This window comes from Pelecanus crispus, chromosome 3, assembly GCF_030463565.1.
Source record: "Pelecanus crispus isolate bPelCri1 chromosome 3, bPelCri1.pri, whole genome shotgun sequence".
NCBI classification, from domain to species: domain Eukaryota; kingdom Metazoa; phylum Chordata; class Aves; order Pelecaniformes; family Pelecanidae; genus Pelecanus; species Pelecanus crispus.
Genome location: NC_134645.1, coordinates 110,141,101 through 110,164,598, shown reverse-complemented (window position 1 = coordinate 110,164,598; position 23,498 = coordinate 110,141,101). Strand labels below are relative to the sequence as shown.

Genomic DNA, 23,498 nt, shown 5'->3' with positions numbered 1-23,498 from the left:
GACTTTGCATTCAAATGACTCTATTACAAATTATACTTAAGCAGCAGAAAATGTAGAGAAACTCAGAGTATCAGAGAATTCACTCTGATCATGGGAAAGACAGATACACATGTTCAGACAGACAATATGAAAGTTTTAACTGTGAAAAATGACATCAGCAGAACTCTAGTGTCAGAGAACCCACTGCTTTTTGTCTCCCACATGGACCTTTCGTGTCCATGACACACACAAGCTTCAGCTGAATCTGTTCGCATGCAAGAGCAGTCTTTCACACGTATGGTTCCTGCTGTCTAAGACATAGTGCATTTTTTTTCCTTCAAAATAAGGGCATTAACAGGTTGTCTTAGAAACACATGAAACTGGGTAGACAGACTCGCAGCATTCAGTGGTCACCTGTCTAGAAAATGTGGTTGTTACTCAGAAGTTACTGGAGAGAGGATAGATTTCTAGATATGTACATAAGCAATGTGGAAACCTGTAATTTTGTATCAGTGTTTTTGTCACAGAAATGGTTTTGATTTCATTCCAAAAAACTATTCTGGGAAGAGTTAATAGAACAGGCAGCAAATTGAACCACTGCAGCTCCTACTCAGTTTGTGTTGCTTCAGTGTTTGCAGGTCCCAGGGGCTGTATTTATATGACCAAATCTCAGAAAGTTACTTCTACTTGTTTCTTGTTTATATCAGTCCAAGTTTCTTCACTGATGGGCCCAATGAAACATCAAATCCTTCCTAGATCCCTCAAACCTTACCTCGACAGATTTATGTTCCTGGACTTCGTATCAACAGCTTCCTGACACCAAGACATTAAGACAGAAGTTTATGCTAATACTGACCTTGAGGCTTATGCACTTTTTGACTTCACAGCTGCACTCGTAGGAACAGGCTAAACATACCTATAAGCACATTTTGAATAGGTAGAACTGTATTTTCCACATCTGTCTACCTAAAAATGAACCACCACAAACAAAATGGGACAATTCCCAAAATTTCAGCCTCGATTAACACGCAAAAGAGTAATGTAGCAGTCAGGCTGATACAAACTAAACTGAGCTAAATCAGAAATGCACTACTGGATTTTTCTGAAGTTATTACTGAATTCTCCAGTTTTATTTACTATTTCCAATATGATAAATACATTCTTAAACACATGTACGCAAGTATAAAAATGATGAAACGCAATTTTCTTCTTTCTTTTAATCCACCAGATGTTATTACCATGAAAAGAAACACCAAGAACCAAGAGAAGTGCCTTGGAAACCAACAGGGAAATAGAACTTATTACCTTTATAACATATTCCATTGTGAACAAGAGATTTATTTTTGCAGATTGACAGACTACTTCCCATAATTCTTTTAACATGCATTTTGTATGTCGTCAATGGTTTGCAGATTGACATTCTTTACAGTAGCATAACTGCCAGTAGTACTTGATGCTCCATACTTAAAAACACACTTTACAACCGATGTGTAATGCTGCCAAAAATTATGTAAACACAAATATTTCACCAAGAAAATTGATGTTCTATTGCTTAATTCTACAATTTTAAGGAATGTTTGTTTGTATATCTAGAACTACTAAAGATCTGCTCCACAGTAGTTGTGGTCACTTGATATCCTTCATGCTTATGCAATTTTTTAAAAGTTTGGTTAAAACAGACTTGCATTGGGGTCACATTGTACCCTAGGAGTACAAACTGCATGACAAACAGGAACGTAATTCCAAGTAGACTTATTTTTTGGAACAGTGGAGCATGGATTTTGTACACAAACACAAGCTGCCATTAATTTACTTTATATAATAAATGTATAAAACATTCCAGCGAACGTGCAATATGTAAATACTGTAAATAACAAGCGTAAGTAATAAAGTGTTTGGTATTAAGTTGTCCTCAGTTTGCTTTCTGTTCACTGAATTCAGAATTTGATAAATGAGCTATCTTCCGGCTACTATCATTTATCCACACTTAAACCTCTTTCCAGTAAGAGTTTGGTAGAGTAAGAAAGAAAGGTACACCCACCTCAGAGAAGTCCAGTAATTTGGGCACTCTGTGGATTTGTGAGGATGGACAGATCTGTGTTCCAGTCCCACAAAATGCCCAGACCACAAGGCTGCTCCAAGTCTCTGTAGCATTATAAATTTGAATCTTTTTTTATGACAAACAGTTGTTTGGGTTTTTTTTCCAAAAAAATCTGCAGTCTATTCATGATACTGCAAGCAATGTAATCATTAAATGTCCAATAAACCATTTTAGTATCATAAAACTTTTGAGTCAGTGAACGCTTACTCAAGAAGCCTCGATACCCACTTCCCTTTCTTCCTTAAATCAGATATTAAATCCAGTTGTCACAAGAAAATAGCTCAAACAGGAAGAAAATGTTTATGTGTGATCTGTAGATGAACCTCAGGTACTTTCATCTTAATATTGGCATTTAGCTTCCACTTTATCCTCAACTGAAACCACAAAATGTAAAAACAAAACCAAACACCCTTCCCCCACCCTGAGAAATAGCTAGGAGCTGGGATTCTTGAAATTCACGCTTAACAGCCTTCAGCATATAGCTCTTCAGAAGAAAAAAGAAAAAGAATGGACGAAGTACAAAAATCCCATCCTAGAACATGGCTGTATTTAGTAAGGGAGAAGTACCTATTTTGTATTTGCTTTCCATGGTCACTAAATGCTAAAGTTTCATTTCTCAATGGAAGGAATACACGTATACCGAAAACTTGGTAGTTAAAGGAATCTACTGCTACGGGATTCACTTAGCTGCTCATCTGCAGTAAACATGTGGGTGGAACTCTGTGCTTCTCTGTGGTTCCACTGACTGAAATCAGATCACAGCATATTACTTAACATGGGAGTTTAAATGAGTATAAATCTTTCTTTTTGTAGTAGGACACCTGAAATCTGGTTAAATAAAAACTTTCTAGAAAATTTCCTTGTAAAAGGAAAATAATAGTTTATTTAATGACTTAATAAATTAATGTAAGTAAATTAATCCCATGGAAGTTTTCTCTAGATTTAGCAGAAGTGAGCATGCTTTGACAGAAGATACAACTATATGATAGCAGATTTTTTTTATTTAGTCTTAGGTATAAGCTTACTACTAGATTCCTAAGCCTAGTGAAGGTAAACAACCATACCGTTTTTATCTCCTCTCTGTTACCCCAGCAGCTCAAAGATAAAGATTTAAGACTTTTAAATCTTAACTTTAATAGGTAAAATTGAACTATAGGTTCAATTCCTACTCATCCATGAATGGGAAAGCACAAGCCATCGCATTCTCAATCTTCTGAGTTATTTTACTTTCACCAGAATATTTTAAATGGTCATTCTGGCAGATAGTAACACTAGATTACACCTAAATACTTCCACTTCTGAGGTTAGTGCATAAAACCACATTTGAGGTGGTTTGTCCTTAACTGCACATCATTTTCCCTCATTTATTTTGTCAAAGCATTCATAAAAGAAATGGAAAATGATTTTTTCCAGAGTCAGTGCTTGATCTGACCTGCAATGTTATATATATTACTTTTTGTCCCTGAAGTAAAACAGCTATTAACTTGCGAATTTGTAGCTTGTTCTTTAAAAGTCAAAACTATTGGTAATGCAATAATGCACAAAGATCTTGATTTCTGTATTTAAGTGTTCCATCTACCACTTGCCTTTTTGTAAGCAGGTTCTTAAGTTTTCTGTCTGAAATTTTAGCACAAAACAGGAACCTCATTAACACAGGCACAGCTGTCCTACAGTACGAGTCCCCGGAAACTTAATCCCCGTTGTCCAGGCTGCAGAATATGCAGAGTGATACCAGGATTCCTCCCCACCCCAGGAATAACAGGGTCCTCTATCGAAATGCATCCCTCTCCCAGAAGGGAGAGTGGGTGACAAATACAGAGGCTACTCTACTAGTTTGGAAGGCAGAAAGAGGCAAAAACAAGGCTAAATAAATAAGAAAAAGTTTTACAAATCCAGTTTTACAGCTAATGTGGTAAAGCTAGTTCATACCAATGTTGGTATTATTCAAAATAGGGAAATTATCATGGTATCAGTTACAATTACTGATCTCAGTACATTTACGTTTCTAGGGCAGAAATGAAAGGTGATGTTCAGACAAACAGGCATGGATTTTTACAAAGCATTCCATTTTTGTCCAAGAGCAGAACTTACTACTTCCTGGCCTTCTGTTACCTTTGTATTATATTACAGATGGCCTGTCTTCAGGTTGAACTATACTCTCAGAGCACACTTTTAACAGGCTATCCATTCTTCTGAGTAAATCTGAAAATACTGTCACCCGCACAGGAACTGGGATTACAGCACATTTCTCATTGATTATATTGCATGGATTTGAGTATTTTACTACTATGAGATACCAAATGTACATTTCACATTTAGGCTTTTAAGCTGACTTGTTTTGTCCTCAAAGTAAATGCTATGTTACACGTACTTGTATCAGTGTGCTAGGAATTGACCAAAAGACCGAAGGAAGACTAGCCAGAGAAGTCCAGTTAACATCAATCACTATTTCTGAACTGAGTTCATCTTAATTAGTATAAAAGTCTACTAGAACAAAAATTATTTCTTCTTTGAATAACTGAACATTTAAACTGATATAAAAACCCATTTTCACAGGATCCTGATGACACACACAGAGGTTTTGCTCGCTTAAGCTTTGAAATAGCGCGAAGAGCAATGTCTGTCTGGGGGCAGGCAGTTCTTTTAGTCTAGCAGGCTCAATACGAAACAGTTTCAGTCCAAAGGCTGTCTAATAGTACTAGGATGACATGCCTAAGTTACCATACATGAACTACTGCCTCGCAGACTCCCACTGAAAGTTGCTTTAAATTAACTCACTAAGGGCACATTGAGAAGACCTCAGTTTAGTTAGTACAGCACATAAAGAAAGAAGACATTACTTTTGCAGTGCTTTGAGAAAGCACTGGAAGAGTTTACAGATCAATTTATTCTGAATGATATACTTTATTATTACATTGATGTGTGACAAAATGGTTGATTACCTAACCCAATTTAAACGTTTCTGTGTTTTTTAATTAGATGACAGAAAAGCTAAAATATAAAATTAAACTGAAAAAGTTTTGAACCTACTGAGGCATAATTTTACAATTTACATACATCAATCAAGTAAACCTTACGTATTTCAGGAGAAGCTAATTATTTTCTTTTAGAAATAAAATGATGAAGCATTAGTGACACTTCTCCAAAAATGCTTTACAGCATCTAACACACTGCTCGTAAACAGTTTCAAAGTCCTTTTCATTCCCCTAGAAAAGAACAGAGGAAGAAGAATGTAAGAACAGCAATACTGACTCAAACATAAAATTTTTGCAGTTTCCCGCTGTCAGGAATGGCAAATAACTGACACTGGGGAAAAATAAGAACAGTACAAATACTTCATGGCAGTTTTTGCGTATTTCTCCCTAATTTGAACTACCTGCAGCTAAGGAATTTCCACAGCCAAACACTGTGACTTTGTACTCAACAGTCCTGGATGAACTGTCCTTCACGTATTTCTTCCATTCACTTTTTGAGCCCTTACAAGCCTTGTCTTTTTTTCTTTACATTCCTGGTAACCTGGCATGTTGAGTTTCACAGTTAAATGAAGCACTGTGTGGGAAAAAACCTAAACACACCTATTTTTGTTTTGAACCCACTTCCCACTAATGCCACTTGATATTCTCTACTTCTTGGGTAATGAACAGCAATTCCTTATTCACTCACCTTCTCCCATGATACCATGATTTTATAGAACCCTACTGCATCTTCGTCCACTTCTCTTTCCTAAACCGAAGAATCTTAATCTAATTGATTGCTCTTGGCTGATATTACTCAACTTCTTTGACCATCCCTGTCCATGTCTTTGGACATGGACAAAAGTCTTTGGCTTTTGCTCAGCCAAGGAGGCTGAGCAACCAGGGCTTCACCCAAGACTGAAAATATAGGTGCATTACATTATTTAAATTTAAATAATCGCTACAAGCATAAAGACGTGTTTTCCTTTCCTATCCCATGAATTTATATTGTTTTGTTAAGTCATTTTAAAAAAATATGTTTACACTTGGCTTTATATAACATCAGATTATATGTCACATGCCAACTGTGGGATCTGGAAAGGTTATATACTATACTGACACAATTTTTAATCAAGCCACCCAGAGAATTTCTTACACATACATAGTATGGATCTTCAATGATAAGTTGTTTCTGTGGATCGTAAGTTCCAAGTAGTTCAATTTTGGCCTTGCAGTCTTTAACTTGGTTGCTTTTCCTTTTCAGATCTCTGTAAAAGAGAAAATAAAATTTTCCCATTAATTTTTCTTCAGAACTTTTTTGGCATCAGCTCGAGATGCTCATGACTGTTTCTAGAGAATGCAGGAAAATAATATGCATCCGGACTCAGTCAATTCTGTAGACTCTATACTGCTGCCTGTGTTCGTTTTTTTTCTTGTTGTGTGGGGTTTTTTTAATTGAGTATGGACGACATATACATAAACTTAATTCAGAGCATAAAAAAGCAGTCAGGCACTCGACCTAAGGCTTAACTTTGTAACAGTAAGTTCATCAACTTCTTCCTCAAATCAATCAGTAGCACTTTCAATATCCACCTTTAGTTTGTATTGAACCAAAATAATGAAAATTATCTAGATATTTTTCCAGAAGTATGAGTAAACTTCTCCCATCTTTTCAAAACCACAGTTTTAAATTGGTATGCTGCAAGATCTCTCAATACTGCCTCTAACTCATGTGAAGTCCTACTACATTCAGTTAACAGAAAATGGTAAATCAGTGAGCAAGTCCTGTCTTCCCTTTGACATGCTATAACATTTCATCAGTTGTCATGTCCTCTTTCTTCTACATTGCCTCCCATTGATAAAACATACTATTTTACAGCTCATATCATATAAATTGTTAATACAGAACTAAGTCTTCATTTAAGAATTCAAGTGAAAATAGAAGTAAGCCTAGTCATGTCTTTGCCTGACACACTGCAATCAGGCCAAGTGTTATACACCCTTCATTCATGCAGGATGTGTTAAGACAGGTCATTCAAAACATTCTAGAAAATTCAAGAAAATGGTACTTCTTTCAGTTAAGTGGTGCTGCTTCTAAAAGTCTTTACGTGCTACTAATAGGATTTTATTTGGGTTTTGTTTTGTTGTTGGTTGTGGTGGTTTTGGGTTTTTTTAACTAACTTTAAAAGTAACAGTCCTTACACTTTGACACTTGGTAGTTTACTACAGCTCAGCCCTTTAACCCCAATCAACAACATGTAATTAAGTAGAAATTTTGCTAATGATGCCCAAATTTTCACACTAGGCAGCTACTTCACCAAATCTTTCTTAAGCATAAATTGCCTCAAAGATGCACTTAATTAGAACAGAGCTAACAGTAACAAACAAGATTTCCCCCCGCTAACCACCTTACTTATCTCAGAGCTCATCCTATTCCTATTAAAAATGAAAAAACCCACACCATATTTAACCCCTTCCAAGTTTCCACAGTGTATTTTAGATCCCATGCAATCAGAAAAACAGATCACTTTGATCGAAAGACAGTACATCCTCATTCTTAACTATACAGACATCAGCTGCATATCTATAGCACAAAGTATACTAAATTTCCACGTCCTTAATCCTTGAGTGGCATGTATCACACAAACAAACCATTGAATTGTAGCTCATTAAGCATATCAGAAGTAAAGAATCTATCTATTAGGATATCATTCACACACACATACAAAAAAACCCCAAACCCCCCAAAAAACCCAAGACAAGCTAAGCAGTAAAATGTCACATCTGTCTTCAAAGTGATTTATGAGACATCACTACAAGTAATCCATATGAATTTGTTCTGTTTCTTCATACATTACCTTAGATTGCTCTCATCCATACATAGTATATAATCAAAGGTCTGGAAATCATCTTTAGTAACCTGCAATTAAAAATATGTGCTTTAGCCTACAAACTGGTTTTGATTTATAAAAAGGGGAAAAAAGTATTTTCAAATTTTGTAGTTCTGATTTATTAAAAGAGACACAGGTGGGAAGAATAAAACTGTGTAGCTTTATCAACTTTTATAATAGTTTAAGGCATTTTAAATATACTCTGCCATGATTATTTATCCATTTCTGCAAGTTTTCCACAAAAAAACCCAAGTTAGCTATTTTACCAATACTCTTTTTTTTTAAAACATCTCATGCATCAACTTAGAAACATCATTACAAGTGACATTTCTAATGCTTTCCAATTACTAAAACTAAAGCAGGTTTCCAGTCATAGAAACCATGCAATAAAAATGTAGACAAATTACTTTCCTCATAGGAAAACAAAAATGTAGGTGACCTGGAATCAGTTGCAATACTTCCAATCCAGAAATTTGTCACTACACAGAAAAAGATACCAAGTGAAATTCTAAGCTGAAGTATGATGGTATGAGTTACAATCTCTTAAAAATAAATGCATGCATAGTAATTTAGGACATATAAGTTCAAAAAAATCATGATATGATGTGAGAAAAAACTGGGATCTATTGTATGTCTTCCTACCATCATACCATCCTTTCTTTTTCTTTCCTGTAGCTTACTGACTCCTAAACATCAATACTAACTAAATTCAGAGATCCAAGTTCCGACTTGGGTAGGCAAACATTGCAGATAAACCACTAACTTAAGTACTCATGTTATCTGTATTGGAATAAGGATGGCTGTAGAGTTTTACCAGTATAATTATGTTAGTTTACATTTAATGTTAGTTTACATTTAAGCCTTAGCTTAGGGTAAAATCTTCCCAGACTCCACAATGCACAGTATGCTACTGTAAGATACCTGAACCAAGTGTCAATAATGAGGATGAATAAATGGAATAAAATCTATAGTGAGTTCACATTAAGACTGCATTTCACACATAGTCCTATGTGTAGTATCGTAACCAAGAAACTTGGAAAGTTTGTTCAGTACAAGTTTTCTTGGTAGGCATCTCTGGGAAGGATGGGCTAGAGAAGTGAGTAAGCAAGTAAACAGACAAAAAGGCAAAACATATTATTCTAGAAGTCAGAGTTTTAACCTGTACAAATTATTTTACATATTTAAAAAAAAAATGTACATAGCAAAAAACCACTTATTTTTTGTGTAAACAGTAGATAGACACTGATTAAGCTCCCATAACAGCAAGTAAGAAAAGATCTATAGAAATTATCACCAGATTAAAGCCATAAATCAAACATTCCACACAAGGAGAATTGGAGGGGAGGGTGAGGTGTGTGTGTGGGAGCATTCAAAAAGAAAGGGTTAATGGTGAAAACTAATGCAGACTTGTTTATTTTCACTGTAAAAATATTTGCTGTATTCATGCAGTGCCTTTGACCTACAAAAATATTTTTGCAGTGGAAATAGCTCTGTTTTCCTGGCAACTGTAAGCACTACTTCTACAAGCTGCTTCTGGTTGCTCTACACAGCTAAACACAGCCCCTGTGAAAATATGTGGGCATAGATTTCTTTGTAGTACGGACATATGTAAGAATAAAATAAAAAACAGTGAAAAGGAAAAACACACCTTCCACACTTCCCACTCTCTCAGTGTACTTGACAACTTGACAGTTATTATCCTACAAATCAGCACTAACACAGACACAAATGCAGCCCTAAAAACAAGATTACTCGTTGGCTTGTGCTCTTAAGCCCTAAAGGGATATCAGATACAAAGAGCTTAATTGAGCAAACTCCAAAAGCTTAATTGAGCAAACTCCAGTGAACTGACTATATTCCTCAAAATAATGAAAACTAGTACTTTGGGGGAAGAAATTGAGCACATGAAAATTTATGTACATTTTGAGAAGAGTAGTGGAGAGCTCAAATAGTCAACACTGGATGGAACTACACAGACAATAACTTTACATTAAAAAAATGCATATAACCATTATGAAAGACCATCAATAGAGAAACACATCATCATTCCAACTTATTCGTTATACGTTTCCCTTTGTTTACAGAAGGGAAATCTCCTTTTCTCTGTCCAAAACCCAGAGATGCAGTAGTCCTTAAATTTATCCAGTTGTGAAACAGTGTTTAATACAACCTTCCTCTAATCTCAATTTCATATTTAAGGCAAATGCACAGTATGACTCATACAGAAATCAATTTACTGGCCTCAGCATGAATAAAAGTGAAACTGATTAATACCTATCTGTTTTGTGCATGAAGACTAACAGCATAAAGAATTTCAATGCTGTATGCATAAACATACAGCAACCTACCATCAGCTAAAACATTAACAAACTTTATTTTATATATAAATATATATATTTATTTTTATACTTCACTTTTCACTTAAAATTCACTTAAATGATCACTGTATACAATGGTAGGATGTAACCAATTTAACATTTTCTCTTACATAAATCATTCTTGTAGCATTTATGTCAGTTTTGAATAAAAAAAGATACAATCCACGATTATCATAATTACATGAGAGAAACTGCCTTTCACTGGGTGGGTAACAGTTTTCCACAGGAGTGAAGAGGATAATTGCATGAGGTAGTCATCTTATGACAGTATTTCAAAGGCAACAGAAGACAAATCCCTCCTATTTCTGCAGCTCCTGTATTAAATCTTTCTTAATCTGTTCTGAAACAAGTCATACACAAAATTCTATCCTTGAGTTTGTCTCTAGTAGTGAAACAAATACACTTGCACTTGTACTAACCCGACCACTCTGAAAAGTCCTATTCTACACTGTTGAGTCCTTAACATCAGTGCAAAATGAACAGTTACCTGTAGTTCTGGGATTTGAAAATTTTCTTTAAAAAAGAAACTGCCTCTACCAGGATGTGTTAGACAAATTTTCATCCTGTTAGTCTTTCATTTTGTTGTCTCATTCTTGTTAATTTCCTCTCCCTGTATACGTAACATTTTAGGCTCTTCTACTTTAAAAATCTCTTCATTTGCACGAATGTATAAGCAAATTTCTTCATTAAAGTGTTTTCATTCCCTCTCTGCCAAAGGAGGATGTATAGATTTGTTTCAAGGCAGAGAATCAACTGGTTTTGGATGCTTTGCTTTAGTTTAACTGCTCATAAACCACTCTAGTCAGCAGAACCAAAGAACAATTCTCAAGTTTCCAAGGCTTATCTTTTAAGAATACAAACACGTTACACTGCTGTGACTGAACACTGACTGTTTGAGTACCACTTAGCTTGCATAATGATAAATAATGCTGTTTGTAAGCACTGATAAATAATAAATCCAGAACATGTAACAGGAAAAGATTGCAACGGATTTTTTCTGTCAATTATTCTGATGGTAAAACACTGAAAATCTGAAACAATGTTGTGTTCAATCCTGTTTGTCTTATTATATAACAGAGATTAGCATTAGGAAAGGTCAGCAGGGGACAACTGACTAATTGAGGGAATTTATTTTAAAAAGTTAAAAAACTAAACATATAGTCTTTGAAGAAAGTAAGTATGACCTTAGTAAGGTCTAGTAAAATTCTGAAGGGAACGGAAATGGAAGATAATGACAAGACTACTTCATCTTTTTGTCAGTACAAGAACTAGTGGCATAAACTCAAGCTCAGTAAAGGTCAAGCCCTAAAGGAGTCTCTTATACCCAGAGCACAGTTAACTGAAGTAAGTTATGTGCATTTATTTGAGCGTCTGAATGATTTAAATAGATGCAGACACATTTATTTATGATCTCTCTGGAATGCAGCATGGAAATACACATTCTTTTGTTAATGAAAACTTGAGATGAGTTTTGGTAAAACTTGGAGGATTTCACTAAGTGACAAACCTGTCTTTGACTTAAGAATACTTCAAGGGCACGTTTTCCTCTGAAGTTACCAGCAACCGTGCTACCCAGTCTTGGGTTTTAGCATTCTAAATTTTTTTAAAAGACCTTCATGCAAGAGCAAAAGCTTTCTGTGATGGGTGAACAGGTATTCTACTTGTTTTTGGAGCTGCTAAATAAAAATACAATTCCTTGCTGAAAGAAACATCACAGATTACTACAGTAAGTCCATTTTTAAAAATAAGTATTAAAAAAAGCTTTAGAAAAATGCCCAAAATACTACACATTTGAAGGCAGGATTTTTCTGTAATGCAGAAACTGCTCCAATGCTTCCTATTTATATTTCCAATGAAGCTTAACAACCAGAAATGCACTAACCTCAACTAGAAGAGTTGCACATAGTATTTATTACTTGATGCTTAACCATGCATTGGTCAAATGAACTCTGTGATTGTAATGGTTAGGGCTAAACAAAGCATGGGTATGAAGAAGAACGAAAATATACTCTCTTCTACCTGCCGTGCTCTATGTGCTGTCTCAATGCCATGATTTCTTAGACAGCTTAAAGCCCTTGCATCTGGGGAGCGCCCCACGTTCCAGTCTGAAACAGCAGCACTGTCTGTCATCCACTGCAACAACAAAACAAATACATACACATATTTAAAGAAAATGAAAGTACAGTACCTGCCTGGCAATATGATTCATGGTAATGCCATGCTTCTTCATGCAAGTCTGTCCTCGATAGTCAGGAGGGCTTCCTATTTCATAGGTAGATGTCGCTGCACTGTCTATCCTCCACTACAGAAAAACAAATTTATATTTTTATGTTTCCTTTCTCACTGCTTATATTTCTACTAACTGGCTACAAGGCAGTTATTTCTTAGGCAGGAAGAGAAATAAATAGCTTACCTTATTTTCAAGTTTTTCATCAGTTACAAGTTTTCTAAAAACTGCTTCAGCTATTGGAGAGCGACAAATGTTTCCTATAGAAACAGGAGATTAAAGTGAAATTTCAGACAATTAAAAACAAAAAAATCAATAACTGTATGGATTTGTCAGCACAGATCAAATTAAAGATTTTTATTTACTTAGGTAGAATGTGGTTTGCTTCTGTTATTATATAACCCAAGAGATTCTGCAAGGGTGGAGACCCCGAGTCCTGCATCTGGGCTGAGGCAATCTCCAGTATCAATACAGACTGGGGGAGGAAGGGATTAAAAGCAACCCTGAGGAGAAGGACTTGGGGATACCAGTGGGTGAAAAATTGGATATGAGCCAGCAACGTGTGCTAATAGCCCAGAAAGCCAATCGTACCCTGGGCTGCATCAAAAGAAGCGTGGCCAGCAGGTCTCGCTGGGAGGCGATTCTGCTGCTCTACTCTGCTCTGGTGAGACCCCACCTGGAGCGCTGCATCCAGCTCTGGAGCCCTCAGCACAGGAAAGACACGGACCTGCTGGAGCGGGTTCAGAGGGCCACAAAAATGATCAGAGGGCTGGAATTCTCACACCTCCGAATGAGAACTGGGGTTCTACAACCTGGAAAAGAGGACTGGGGAGATCTTACTGAGATCTTATTGCAGCCTTTCAATATATAAAGGGGGTTGTAGTGACAGGACAAAGGGCAACGGTTTTAAACTGAAAGAGGGTAGATTTGTATTGGACACAAGAAAGAAATTTTTTTACGATGAGGGTGGTGAGACGCTGGAACAGGTTGCCCAGAGAAGCTAGGGATGCCCCATCATTGGAAGTATTCAAGGTCAGGTCGGATGGAGCTTTGAGCAACCTGATCTAGTGAAAGATGTCCTGCCCATGGCAGGGGGGCTGGACTAGCTGATCTTTGAAGGTCCCTTCCCACCCAAACCATCCTATGATTCTACATTATCCATCAGTCTCTTGAAATGCGTGTTATTATATGACGGCATAACTTATTAAAATAAACAGAAGGAGTATTGTGTAAGCACACTGCTCTTTTCCTCCACAAAGAAGCCGTGATGACAGAAGACCAGGCAAAATTACAGAATTTAAATGGCAGCAAATCATCTTTATCTTCAAATCTTCCTACACACTGGCAAATTTCAACTAAGTCTTTACTAGAGAATCATGAATATTTGCCTGAAATATTTACATTACTACATACCTGTTAACAAAAACTTTTGGACAATTCCAAAACACAACCACCACCACTGTGGAACCAACGTAGTGAAACGGCTGAACAACCTGTAGTAGAAATGACCAATGCAGTGGAGTCACTGCAGGTCAAACTGAACCCTCGTCAAGAGCACCTTCCAGATACCACTTCCAAAACACCCAAAAAGAAATCGCTTACACAAGCTCTCAAAACACCTCAGGAAAAGAAATTTTCCAATTTTTCTTTTGGTCCAAAGTGTAGAGGATAAGGAAGCAAAACATAACTGGTGGCAAAGCTGAAGTGCTCTCAATCAGCCAACAAGCAATTAAGGTACTTAAGTATATAAATACGTTTTCACTCTTCCCTTCCAGTGGCCTCCAACTGCACTAGCCACTTGATCTGACCTTATTTTCAGTAAGAACCTATCTCAATGATGAGATAGTGCCCCGTTAAAAACAAAAAATAATGGATCTACAGCATTTTTGCTCCACTGCTGAAACTGCAATTAAGTTAACCATCTAAGGCAGACCTCTCAAACATGCATGCAAAAATACACATTCTTTGAAAAAAATGAAAAACCTCAACAACAACTAAAAGTCTGTTCAACTATTACTTGAACTCTACCTTTTCATCCTTCAGAAATTCTCAGTAACTAGATGGATATTCATAATATTTGATACGTCACCCAGATGCAAAATAAATCATACAAACAATTCTTCACTTTCCATCAAAGAGAATGTATGGCTTTGCTCATCACTGGCTTTTGAGCAGATAAGTATAAAATATCACAAACGGCAACACTCATTTCTATACCTTTAAATAAATCACTCTTCTACTACTGGTTAAATTCTTTCCAAATCTCAAACTAAAAAATATGAAATGCCCATGAACAAAGCTAAATTTCCGGCAGCAAAAAGAAATTTTCAGATCAGGCACTTGGCCTCATTTTCATGCCTATATTTTCAAACAAAATATCAAGGTAGATACTTCACCGCTAAAGAGAAAGATCTGGGCATTTAATAACTTGCTGCCAATCATGCCAACTATAAAAAAAACCAACCCAAAGTGGGAAGAGAACCACTGAAGTAACACAAATTTGTTGTCAAAGATTTAGAGAACATCAAATCACTAAATGGGCAAAAGGAACTGGCTAACCACTGAGAAACTGATCTTGCTGAAACATTAAGTGAATTTTGATGGCAGTAGATCTTTTCCCAGGGGAAAGCATACTATTTCCTTTGTTTGAACTAGTTTATTCCAAGCAGAGAAACCAAGTCAGTCTTGGAAGAAAAACAAAGCAGCAAAAAGTTGGTTTTATTTATGAAGTCAGTGAGAAAACACGTTAGTACTTATTAATTATAACAATGTTGAAGAATATGATAATAAAAAACAAATCTCACTTCTTTAATTGAACAAGCAAGTAAAGCATTAAACAATATAATTTTAATAGGAAACAGAGGGAACATGATAACATACATGAGACAGAAAAGAACCTTCATAATCAATGAGCCCAATCCTTTGAGATTGCAGGCATATACAGCATCACTTCTCTTACAAACACATCAAGCTCTCTTTTAAAAAGCATCGTCTATCTTAAAAGGCTATTCCAGATACTCATTTCCTGTGGTAGCCAGAAACCTTCCAATTCCCACTTAATACTTATTCTTGGAAGTCTATGCTCATCTGATCTTGGTTAACATCACTGTCTATCTTAAAAACCTTTCTTTCCTTCAACAGATGCAGAACCCTTGTCAAATATAGCTGTGCTAAACTAAACAAACCAAGCTCTCAGTCTCCTCATGAAAATAACTGACCCTTATCTAAACACTCCAGTTAAGCCAACTCTACACTTGTTCAAATTTGAATTTATTTTTCTTGAATACTGACAAATAAAACCACAGACTACACTGCAGGAAAAGTTTTTACCAATTTGTTTTATAAAAGAAAAAAAAAGCCTTAAATATTTACATAGCTTTTTTGAAAATAACCTGCGATGACTTCTACAATCACATCTGACTCCTTCATGAGTATCAACTTTGCAATCATAATCCCCTACTTCTAATTTGTTCATTCCCTCTCTTTCTCTGTTGTTTCAAATGGGTGACCTTTAACTATTTAACTATTACATTCTGTTTCCATCACACCAGTTGTTGAGGCCATCCACTTCTTCCTGTACAGTATTTTTCCTCTGTATGAGTGATCCCATGCATGTGCGTGAACAGTAAGTTTCATCACTACACTCAAAATTTCAGTAATAAGCAATGATTAATACTATTGGTCCTACTAATTCATTAAATAGCTCCTAGAATTTCTAAATGGTACTTTTGAAATAAATCCTTCATATCTTTTTCTATTTGATTAACCTTGTGCTTTACCTGGATTGAATGACTTGTTCCAAATTTTCACTTTTCTATAACCTGCTCGCTACTTAAAATAAATGCCATAAATACCATCTTTGATAGTATCATATCACATATTGTCATGAATGGCACCATGATCACTGACTGATTAAAGATATTAACTACCACTCTAGCGATAACTAGAAACTGCAGTTATATTCTTCTTGAAACAAACACATAGCCTAGTTTGTGACTTAAAAATTAATGTCTTCCATGATGACACATTCCAGATATTACTGGAGGTATTAACACTATTACAGAACTGCAATCACCATTCAAATCTATTCTTGAGGACTGTGGACAGAATCCCAGAACTGACTGAACAGAAGCTCTTTTCTCCGCATACTCTACAATATTATTTTCATCCTAACCAACTGTTTACCCATGCTACCCCTTGTGACTGCTATCGTTCATCTCATCGTTAATGCCCTATCTTATCTCATTCACATATGCAAACTTCAATCCTTGTTTTCCAGTCATTGTCCCTTTCCCACTATAATTTCTGTCAATTTCATATCCAGTTTTACATCTCCCATCTGTCTTCCCAGGCTTTGCTGAGGTTCCTCACAGATGCACAGTATTTCCTAAGTTATGGATTGACAGCCATAATTGGGGAATGAAGGGGGAAATCTCCCAAAAAGATTCATAGGGAGATCACCTTTCTCTTTGCACTTGAACCGTATTTTCCTTAAATGTTGCCGACACCTTATCTTTGCTACCTATCCTCCTCTGGTGTTCCTTTCTCCTTTGTTGTGCTTCTGACTGATCTGATCATGCTCTTTTTATGTAGAAGGGAACAGCATTAAAGTTCTCTGAATCTCCATCTTCTCCCTTCATCTTTTAGATTCCAAGCTCTTCAAGTTGTAGTGACATTTTCAATCATAGAAAACTAGTACCCAAGGTACCCAGAGTCTGCCCATTGAAATAAATACTACAAACATCTCCAAATACAATGATTCAAGGATAAGAGACTTAAATTTCAATCACAGAATCAGTACTGGAACCATTTGTTGATCACTTACAGAGTCGTGCTCATTTTCTAGGGACGAAGTCTCCACTGATGGTTCTCTAAGCCAAAGCTTACTTTGCGAGTTCTTACTCCAGTCTCTGCATTAATCTTTGACCCATTCCCATACAGAAATGGAAGTGTTGCTTCTACTGATACGAAAGGCAACTGGAATCCATCTCATGCTCAGGTCCATAGCTCATCTCTAGGTGCTGTTGATCTAATCATCTATTCTCTCAATCGTTTTTGTATCTTTTTTGTTCCTTGTTCAGCTCTCTAACTCTTTAAGACCTTCCCCAAATGCAAAGAGATGCTTTTCTCTTCTTCGTTTTTCTGTCTGTTGTTTGTGACTGAAGTTTTATTAGCTTTCATCCTCTCACATTTAAAAACCTGCTTTTAACTCTACTTATCTTTCCATGCATGGTCAGTTCATCTGAGTGACTGTAATACTGCTTTCCAGTATCATCTGCATCATCCATCAGGACCCCTTCATAAGCAAGGGCTTAAAACTTCCTACTCACTCTATTCCATTCTGTACTCAAATTCCCATCTGAACTTCATCACAATTCCTAGTTTTTTCCAGTTAAGCCTATCTTGTCACATTCAGCATCCCATTAGCTTTGTAAGGAACCATTCAAAGCTGTGATTTTAGTCCCAATTCCCTGGCCTTTCCATTCACAGTCAATTTCATTGAATACTTACACTCTTTATCTGAAACACCTAAGTATATAGTTACCTAAATGACATCATCTAACTTCCATACATCCCCCCGCTACCAACACACAGTGGTATTTCTCTCAGAAGTCGACAATTAGTACATGTGTGTATGTATATATGTCTAAGCAGAACTCAGTTTTGGCTCGACATCTAAATGGGGATGTCTACAGGAGCACTAGGTTTCGAAGTCCCTAGCCAGTCAAGGTTTAGTTGATATAATTGATGTCAATAGCAATATGACTTTCCAGGATTCATGGCAGTCAAAACATCAGCTAATTAGCTGAATGCTCACATTTTAAAAATCTTTCCCTGCAGCAAGATTAATTATACTGAGTTATAAACTACTGGAACATGCTGTTCTCAGCAACCTAAAGGTTCCCTAGCAAAAATAAAAGTTTTCAACACAGAAGCACCTACTCACAACAATTAGACTCTCCATGCTAATAACGCCAAGTTCACAGGTTCAATCCCCGCTCACTGCAGGGGGGTTGGGCTCGATGATCTCTCAAGGTCCCTTCCAACCCAAAGCATTCTATGATTCTATGTTTTTTAAGCATACGTCTTCACCTTATTTTCCAATTCCAAGATCACTTTCACAACCATGCTTTAAACTCTGTAGTACTTCTGCATCATTCTGAAGCACAGATTAAATAAGGCATTGCATTCTTACAGCTATCTTACCAGTGCTGCACACAAGAAAGGTATTTTCCTAACATTTATCTAACATTCTCTTCTTTATCCAAAAAATTGCATTATTTCTTTTTGTCAGCTTGCTAAGAACCCTCATTACAGCAGCTGTTTTCCATGACTTCTTCAATGTCTTATCCAACCTATTGCTTTCCCATTCTGCAGCTACAAATGGCATTTGGTCCCACAAAACCTTGTATTTGACTATATGTAAATGCATATAATGGATTGTGACAACTGAACTAGGAAACTCAAAACTCTCTGTAACTGTAAACTAATTTCCTCATACCCTAAATTAATTGTCATTTTAGAAATTATTTTATGCAGTCTAGATCTCTGATAGCAATACTCATACTCAGTGGTTCATAACAAGGACCAATTTTCTGAGTACCCAGCCAAAACCACTTTGCTTACTGTCCACCTGACTTACAACTGTTCCTCCACACATGGAGGAGATCAGTAAACCAGTGCCTAGTCTAAGATGCCCATGCAGCTTGTTATGTTATAATGGACAAGTCATCAGAGAGAAAGAGGCTGACTTATGTAACACAGCATCATATTAAGCTCATTTCTGGAGCTCGACCATTAATTAGATGAGCTACGTAAGTGTAAAAAGAGCAAACTGCAATATGGTTCACCTCCAGTTTTAATTATTTCTTTGCCTTAAATGAAAACAAATTCTTTCCCGGTACCTTTTTATATATTGCAATTACATATATTGCTGGGTGCTTCATTTATTTCTCAGTGACGAGGAACCCTTATCACTCACATAGTTATGCACATTAACTAGATTGTGTTTGGTTGCGTAATTAATATCTGCTTATCTCATTACAAACAACGCAGCCAATACATATTTCAGTAATAGGTTTCTTTCAAAATAATGTAGAAAGAAAATGTAATTTTTCATGAAGGCTTGTCCTTTCGGGGATCAGCTCTCACCAAATGGAGCAAACTTCAGAATTAATGTGCTTCGTTAACCAGCACGGAATACTACAGACAAATGCAGTTCTAGAAATCTGTTTGGTACTTGTTTCTGCAATAACCATAGGTTATTATTTCTAATAAAATTTAGGGGGGAAAAAAAATCTATTAAGGCGTAAGTATCACTCTTCAAGACTAAAAACAAAAAAATTAAGCAAACTTAAAGCAGGAAGAAGAAACCAGTTGCCTTCAAAACGTAACTGAAAAGAGTATATATTTGACTGGAAAAAAGAAGTGCTTGTCATGTCAACTAGATTTTGTGTCACATGCCACATACCATTATGGTTATTTTTTTTATAACACAGTAACATAGAACAGGAAATGTAAAAGGTATTTACAACATTTGTTTAAAAAAAAATCCATTGCATTAACATAGGTCCTGACTTGTTCACCCTTTCCTCAAGTTTAATATTAATAATTTCACTCCACACCTAAATTATTATATTATTTTCCACTAACAACAGTTCCTCAGAGACTCAACTGGATTAGGAACTTGTTACAGCGCAAATCACCACTGTAGGCTTACAGACCCATAGATACATATGAACTGTTTCATGAAGACTACTGTTGCCCTTAGAACACAGTGTTTGGAAAGAAGGATGCATATTAATTAGATGTTTTTATACAAAAATGTTTGTCTAGGCCACTGGCTCCCAAACATACAGCAACTGATAATCCCTTACTAAAGAATGTTTTTCCTATATTATTATTAGGGGCTGATTTTACTCTAAGGTAAACATCAGAACGTATTTCACAAATCTAACCTCTTGTTTTGCTATTCAATTAATCTGCATTTCTCCTATTACAACAGAAAAGCAGATAGCAAAAAAAAAAAAAATTAAGCAATGGTTTTGTAACAGAACTGGCAAAATGCCAGGGATTCACAGGGATCAACCCTCAGCACATAGGTAAGATTGTAAGGAAACAGAAAATGTTAAAAGCCCTCCCAGATCAGAGCAAAGAGCCATCTAGCTTGTTACTCCCAAAAACCAGCAGAAGCAGATGTTTAGAGAAAATACAAAATGGGACACAGCTCTGTAATCCATGTAGTCAGTTTAGCAATTTGTTGGTTGTGAGGATGCAGATCATCATCTTGTTTATCAGTAATCAACTGTCTTAAGCTTCAGGAAAGCATCCAAACCCTTTCTCATCCCATTTACACTTCTGTTTTCCATGGCTTCTCATGACATGAGATTCACAACTTAAACACATAGAAGATTTTTTTTTTTTTTTAAAGTTTCCTAGTTCTTCATTTAGGTAGCCCTTCAAAAAAGTATCATTCTTTTCACTCCTTTTCATGATGGCCATAATTTGATGGATCAAAATCACCTCCACCAAGTTCTTTTTCTTCCTTCAAGTCCTAACGTATTTCCCCTCTTCTCACAAAGAGTTAAGTCATTCTTTTCACCGTTTTCTCTCCCTTTTTAATGTCAGGTGCCCAGAACTGCAAACCACGTCTGCAAGGTACCACTGCAGACAGGTATCGCCAGGACACTTGCTGGTGTGTTCTCCATTCCCTCCTTAACGTTGGAGAAGCTAAGCGCTGAGCAGCGCGTTCCAGAAAGCTGTGCACAACCACCACTCAGCGCTGCTCCTGAGCAGCAGCAGTTAATTCAGAGCTCACGCTGGTTTACGCGTATTTAGGAGCCGCTCTTCCCCACACACAACCTTCGCGTTTACCAATACTGGATTTCACGGTTATTTCCTACCGATTACTTCGACCTACCGCAAACGGGGAGGAGATGAGTACTGCTTTCTGCCTCCCCTCTCAGCTACTACTCCGGCCCTCCCCGGGAAGGCAGACACCCACAGAGCCACCCTCGGGCGGGACGCCTGCGGCCACCGGGGCAGGCCCAGCCGCCACCCCGCGGGCGGGACCGCTCCCCCGGCAGCCCCCCCCGCCTCACCGCGCTCCCGACACCCCCGCCCGGTGCCCCCGACCGGAGCGCGGCGGGAGGAGGCCGGGAGAAGACCCGCCTCTCCCTTCGCCCCGCTCACCCAGGCACACGAAGAGCACCGACTTCACCTCCCCCGCCGCCATCTTCGCTCGGGGCCGACCAGCCACCCGGGGAGGGGACCTTCCCGGCTGTCGCGCCGCCTGCGTCTCGCTTTACGGCACCGGCCGTTACAGACGGCTACATTTTTCGCCTGATTTGAGGAAAAAAAGGCGAACCGTGAAACTCTGCCAAGCACAAGTGTATGCGCCGGGGGGCGGGACGGGACGGGACGGGACAGGGGACGGCGCCGCACGCGTGCGCGGGGGCGGCGGGCGGGCAGGCGGTTGGCGGGCGCCCCGGCCCCGCCCGCCTCACCTGCGGCAGGTGCGCGGCTCGGCGGGGCCGCCCCGGCGCGGCCCAGTGCGGCGGCGGCGAGGAGAAGTGAGGCGAGGCGCAGCGCAGCGGGGGCGGCCCGGCCCGGGCAGGAGTGAGTATCCCCGCGGGGGGCAGGCGGGTGCCTCAGCGGGGGAACCGCGGCGGGGGGCTCTCGGCCCTCCTCAGCCGCCGTCGGGGCTTCTCCCGCTGAGGCGGCGGCGGCGGCGGTGGTGGTACGCTCCGTCGTGGCCGCCGCCTCCGCCTCCTCCTTCTTCTCCCGGGCTGGCAGCCGTCTGTCCGGCGAGCCGCTGGGGCGGGCACGGCGGGGGGCAGGAAGCCGCCCACATCCCCTGTGGCTGCAGCAGCCACATAGAAGGGCTCGGGGCGCTGCGAGGCCAGGCCGCCCTTGGCGGGCCGCCGTGGGTGCCGGCCGCCGTGGGTGCCGGCCGCCGTGGGTGCCGGCCGCCGTGGGTGCCGGCCGCCGTGGGTGCCGGCCGCCGTGGGTGCCGGCCGCCGTGGGTGCCGGCCGCCGTGGGTGCCGGCCAGGCTCCCACCGCAGACTAAGCAAACGTGCTCTTACACGAGGAGCAACGTTTAGTTTTTCCATTAATTTGCCTTTTCGCCCGACGTTGCGGCGTGCGGTGCATCCTTCAAGTACAAATTTAAGAAGTGTCAAATACGGTGTTGGCCTCACCAGGCCAACCTTCACCAGGTGAAGTTGAGCGCACATGCTCTTCGTTTTCCAGAAGAGCTTGAGTACTTTTTTTTGTACCTGCCCTCATCTGTTGGGATACCCCATGTACCTGGCTGGGTTTTGTAACGCTGGCCGCAGGCCCTGCGATGGCAGGGTGTGGCCGGGACTGGATTCCTCTGCTGCTTTTAAGACTTGTTTGCCTTGTTTTTCAGTCAAAATGCAGCACTTTGGAGGTTAAATACAAATGCTGGATTCTAAATTTTGTGCTAAATCTTCGACTTTCAAATGAAAGTGATGACCATTATAACCTGAAAAGCTTATATATAGCATATTTTCTGTGGAATAGAACAAATAGCACGTTTCCTTTTATGCAGCTTCATATGCTGGCCTGCATGCATCACTTTTTTCATAAATGCAGTTGTACAACTGCATTTTTTAATACTTATTTCTTTTACTTTGCAGTGGAAATGATTGGCAGTCAGAAACATTTGTTCTCTACAGAGCATTCCCCTCCTTGTGCACTGCAGCACTCTGCTGTCGCACGGGTCTGCTCGCAGGTGTCAGGAGAGCAAGGTGGTGGCTCTGGAAGGGGGCCGTGGCACTGCTCAGTTACCAGATGTGGCCTCGGCAAAGGGGAGAAGGGCGAGATGAGTCTGTTGTGTAATTCTCGTGCATAGCACTGCCATGTTGTATAACCTGGGCACTGTGGTTTCTCACCACCAAGAATTACTATTTCTGATGTGATAAGCGCTCTATATTTTAGGGTTT

At 38.7% G+C, this 23,498-nt stretch overlaps 1 protein-coding gene across 2 annotated transcripts; it reads right to left on the bottom strand.

Moving 5' to 3' along the window:
- Positions 1-2,986: 2,986 nt before the first annotated feature.
- On the bottom strand, positions 2,987-21,778 carry ACP1 (acid phosphatase 1). Of its 2 annotated transcripts, none has more exons than XM_075707023.1 (6): positions 21,723-21,778; positions 12,717-12,790; positions 12,492-12,605; positions 7,893-7,954; positions 6,197-6,302; positions 2,987-5,286 (listed from the first exon to the last, which is right to left on the bottom strand). In XM_075707023.1, the coding sequence occupies exons 1-6, from the start codon at positions 21,763-21,765 to the stop codon at positions 5,209-5,211; spliced, it is 477 nt and encodes a 158-aa protein (XP_075563138.1). In that variant the 5' UTR covers positions 21,766-21,778; the 3' UTR covers positions 2,987-5,208. The 2 variants fall into 2 exon arrangements, with proteins under 2 accessions (XP_075563138.1, XP_075563139.1); XM_075707024.1 differs by lacking the exon at positions 12,492-12,605 and adding an exon at positions 12,323-12,436.
- Positions 21,779-23,498: the final 1,720 nt, after the last annotated feature.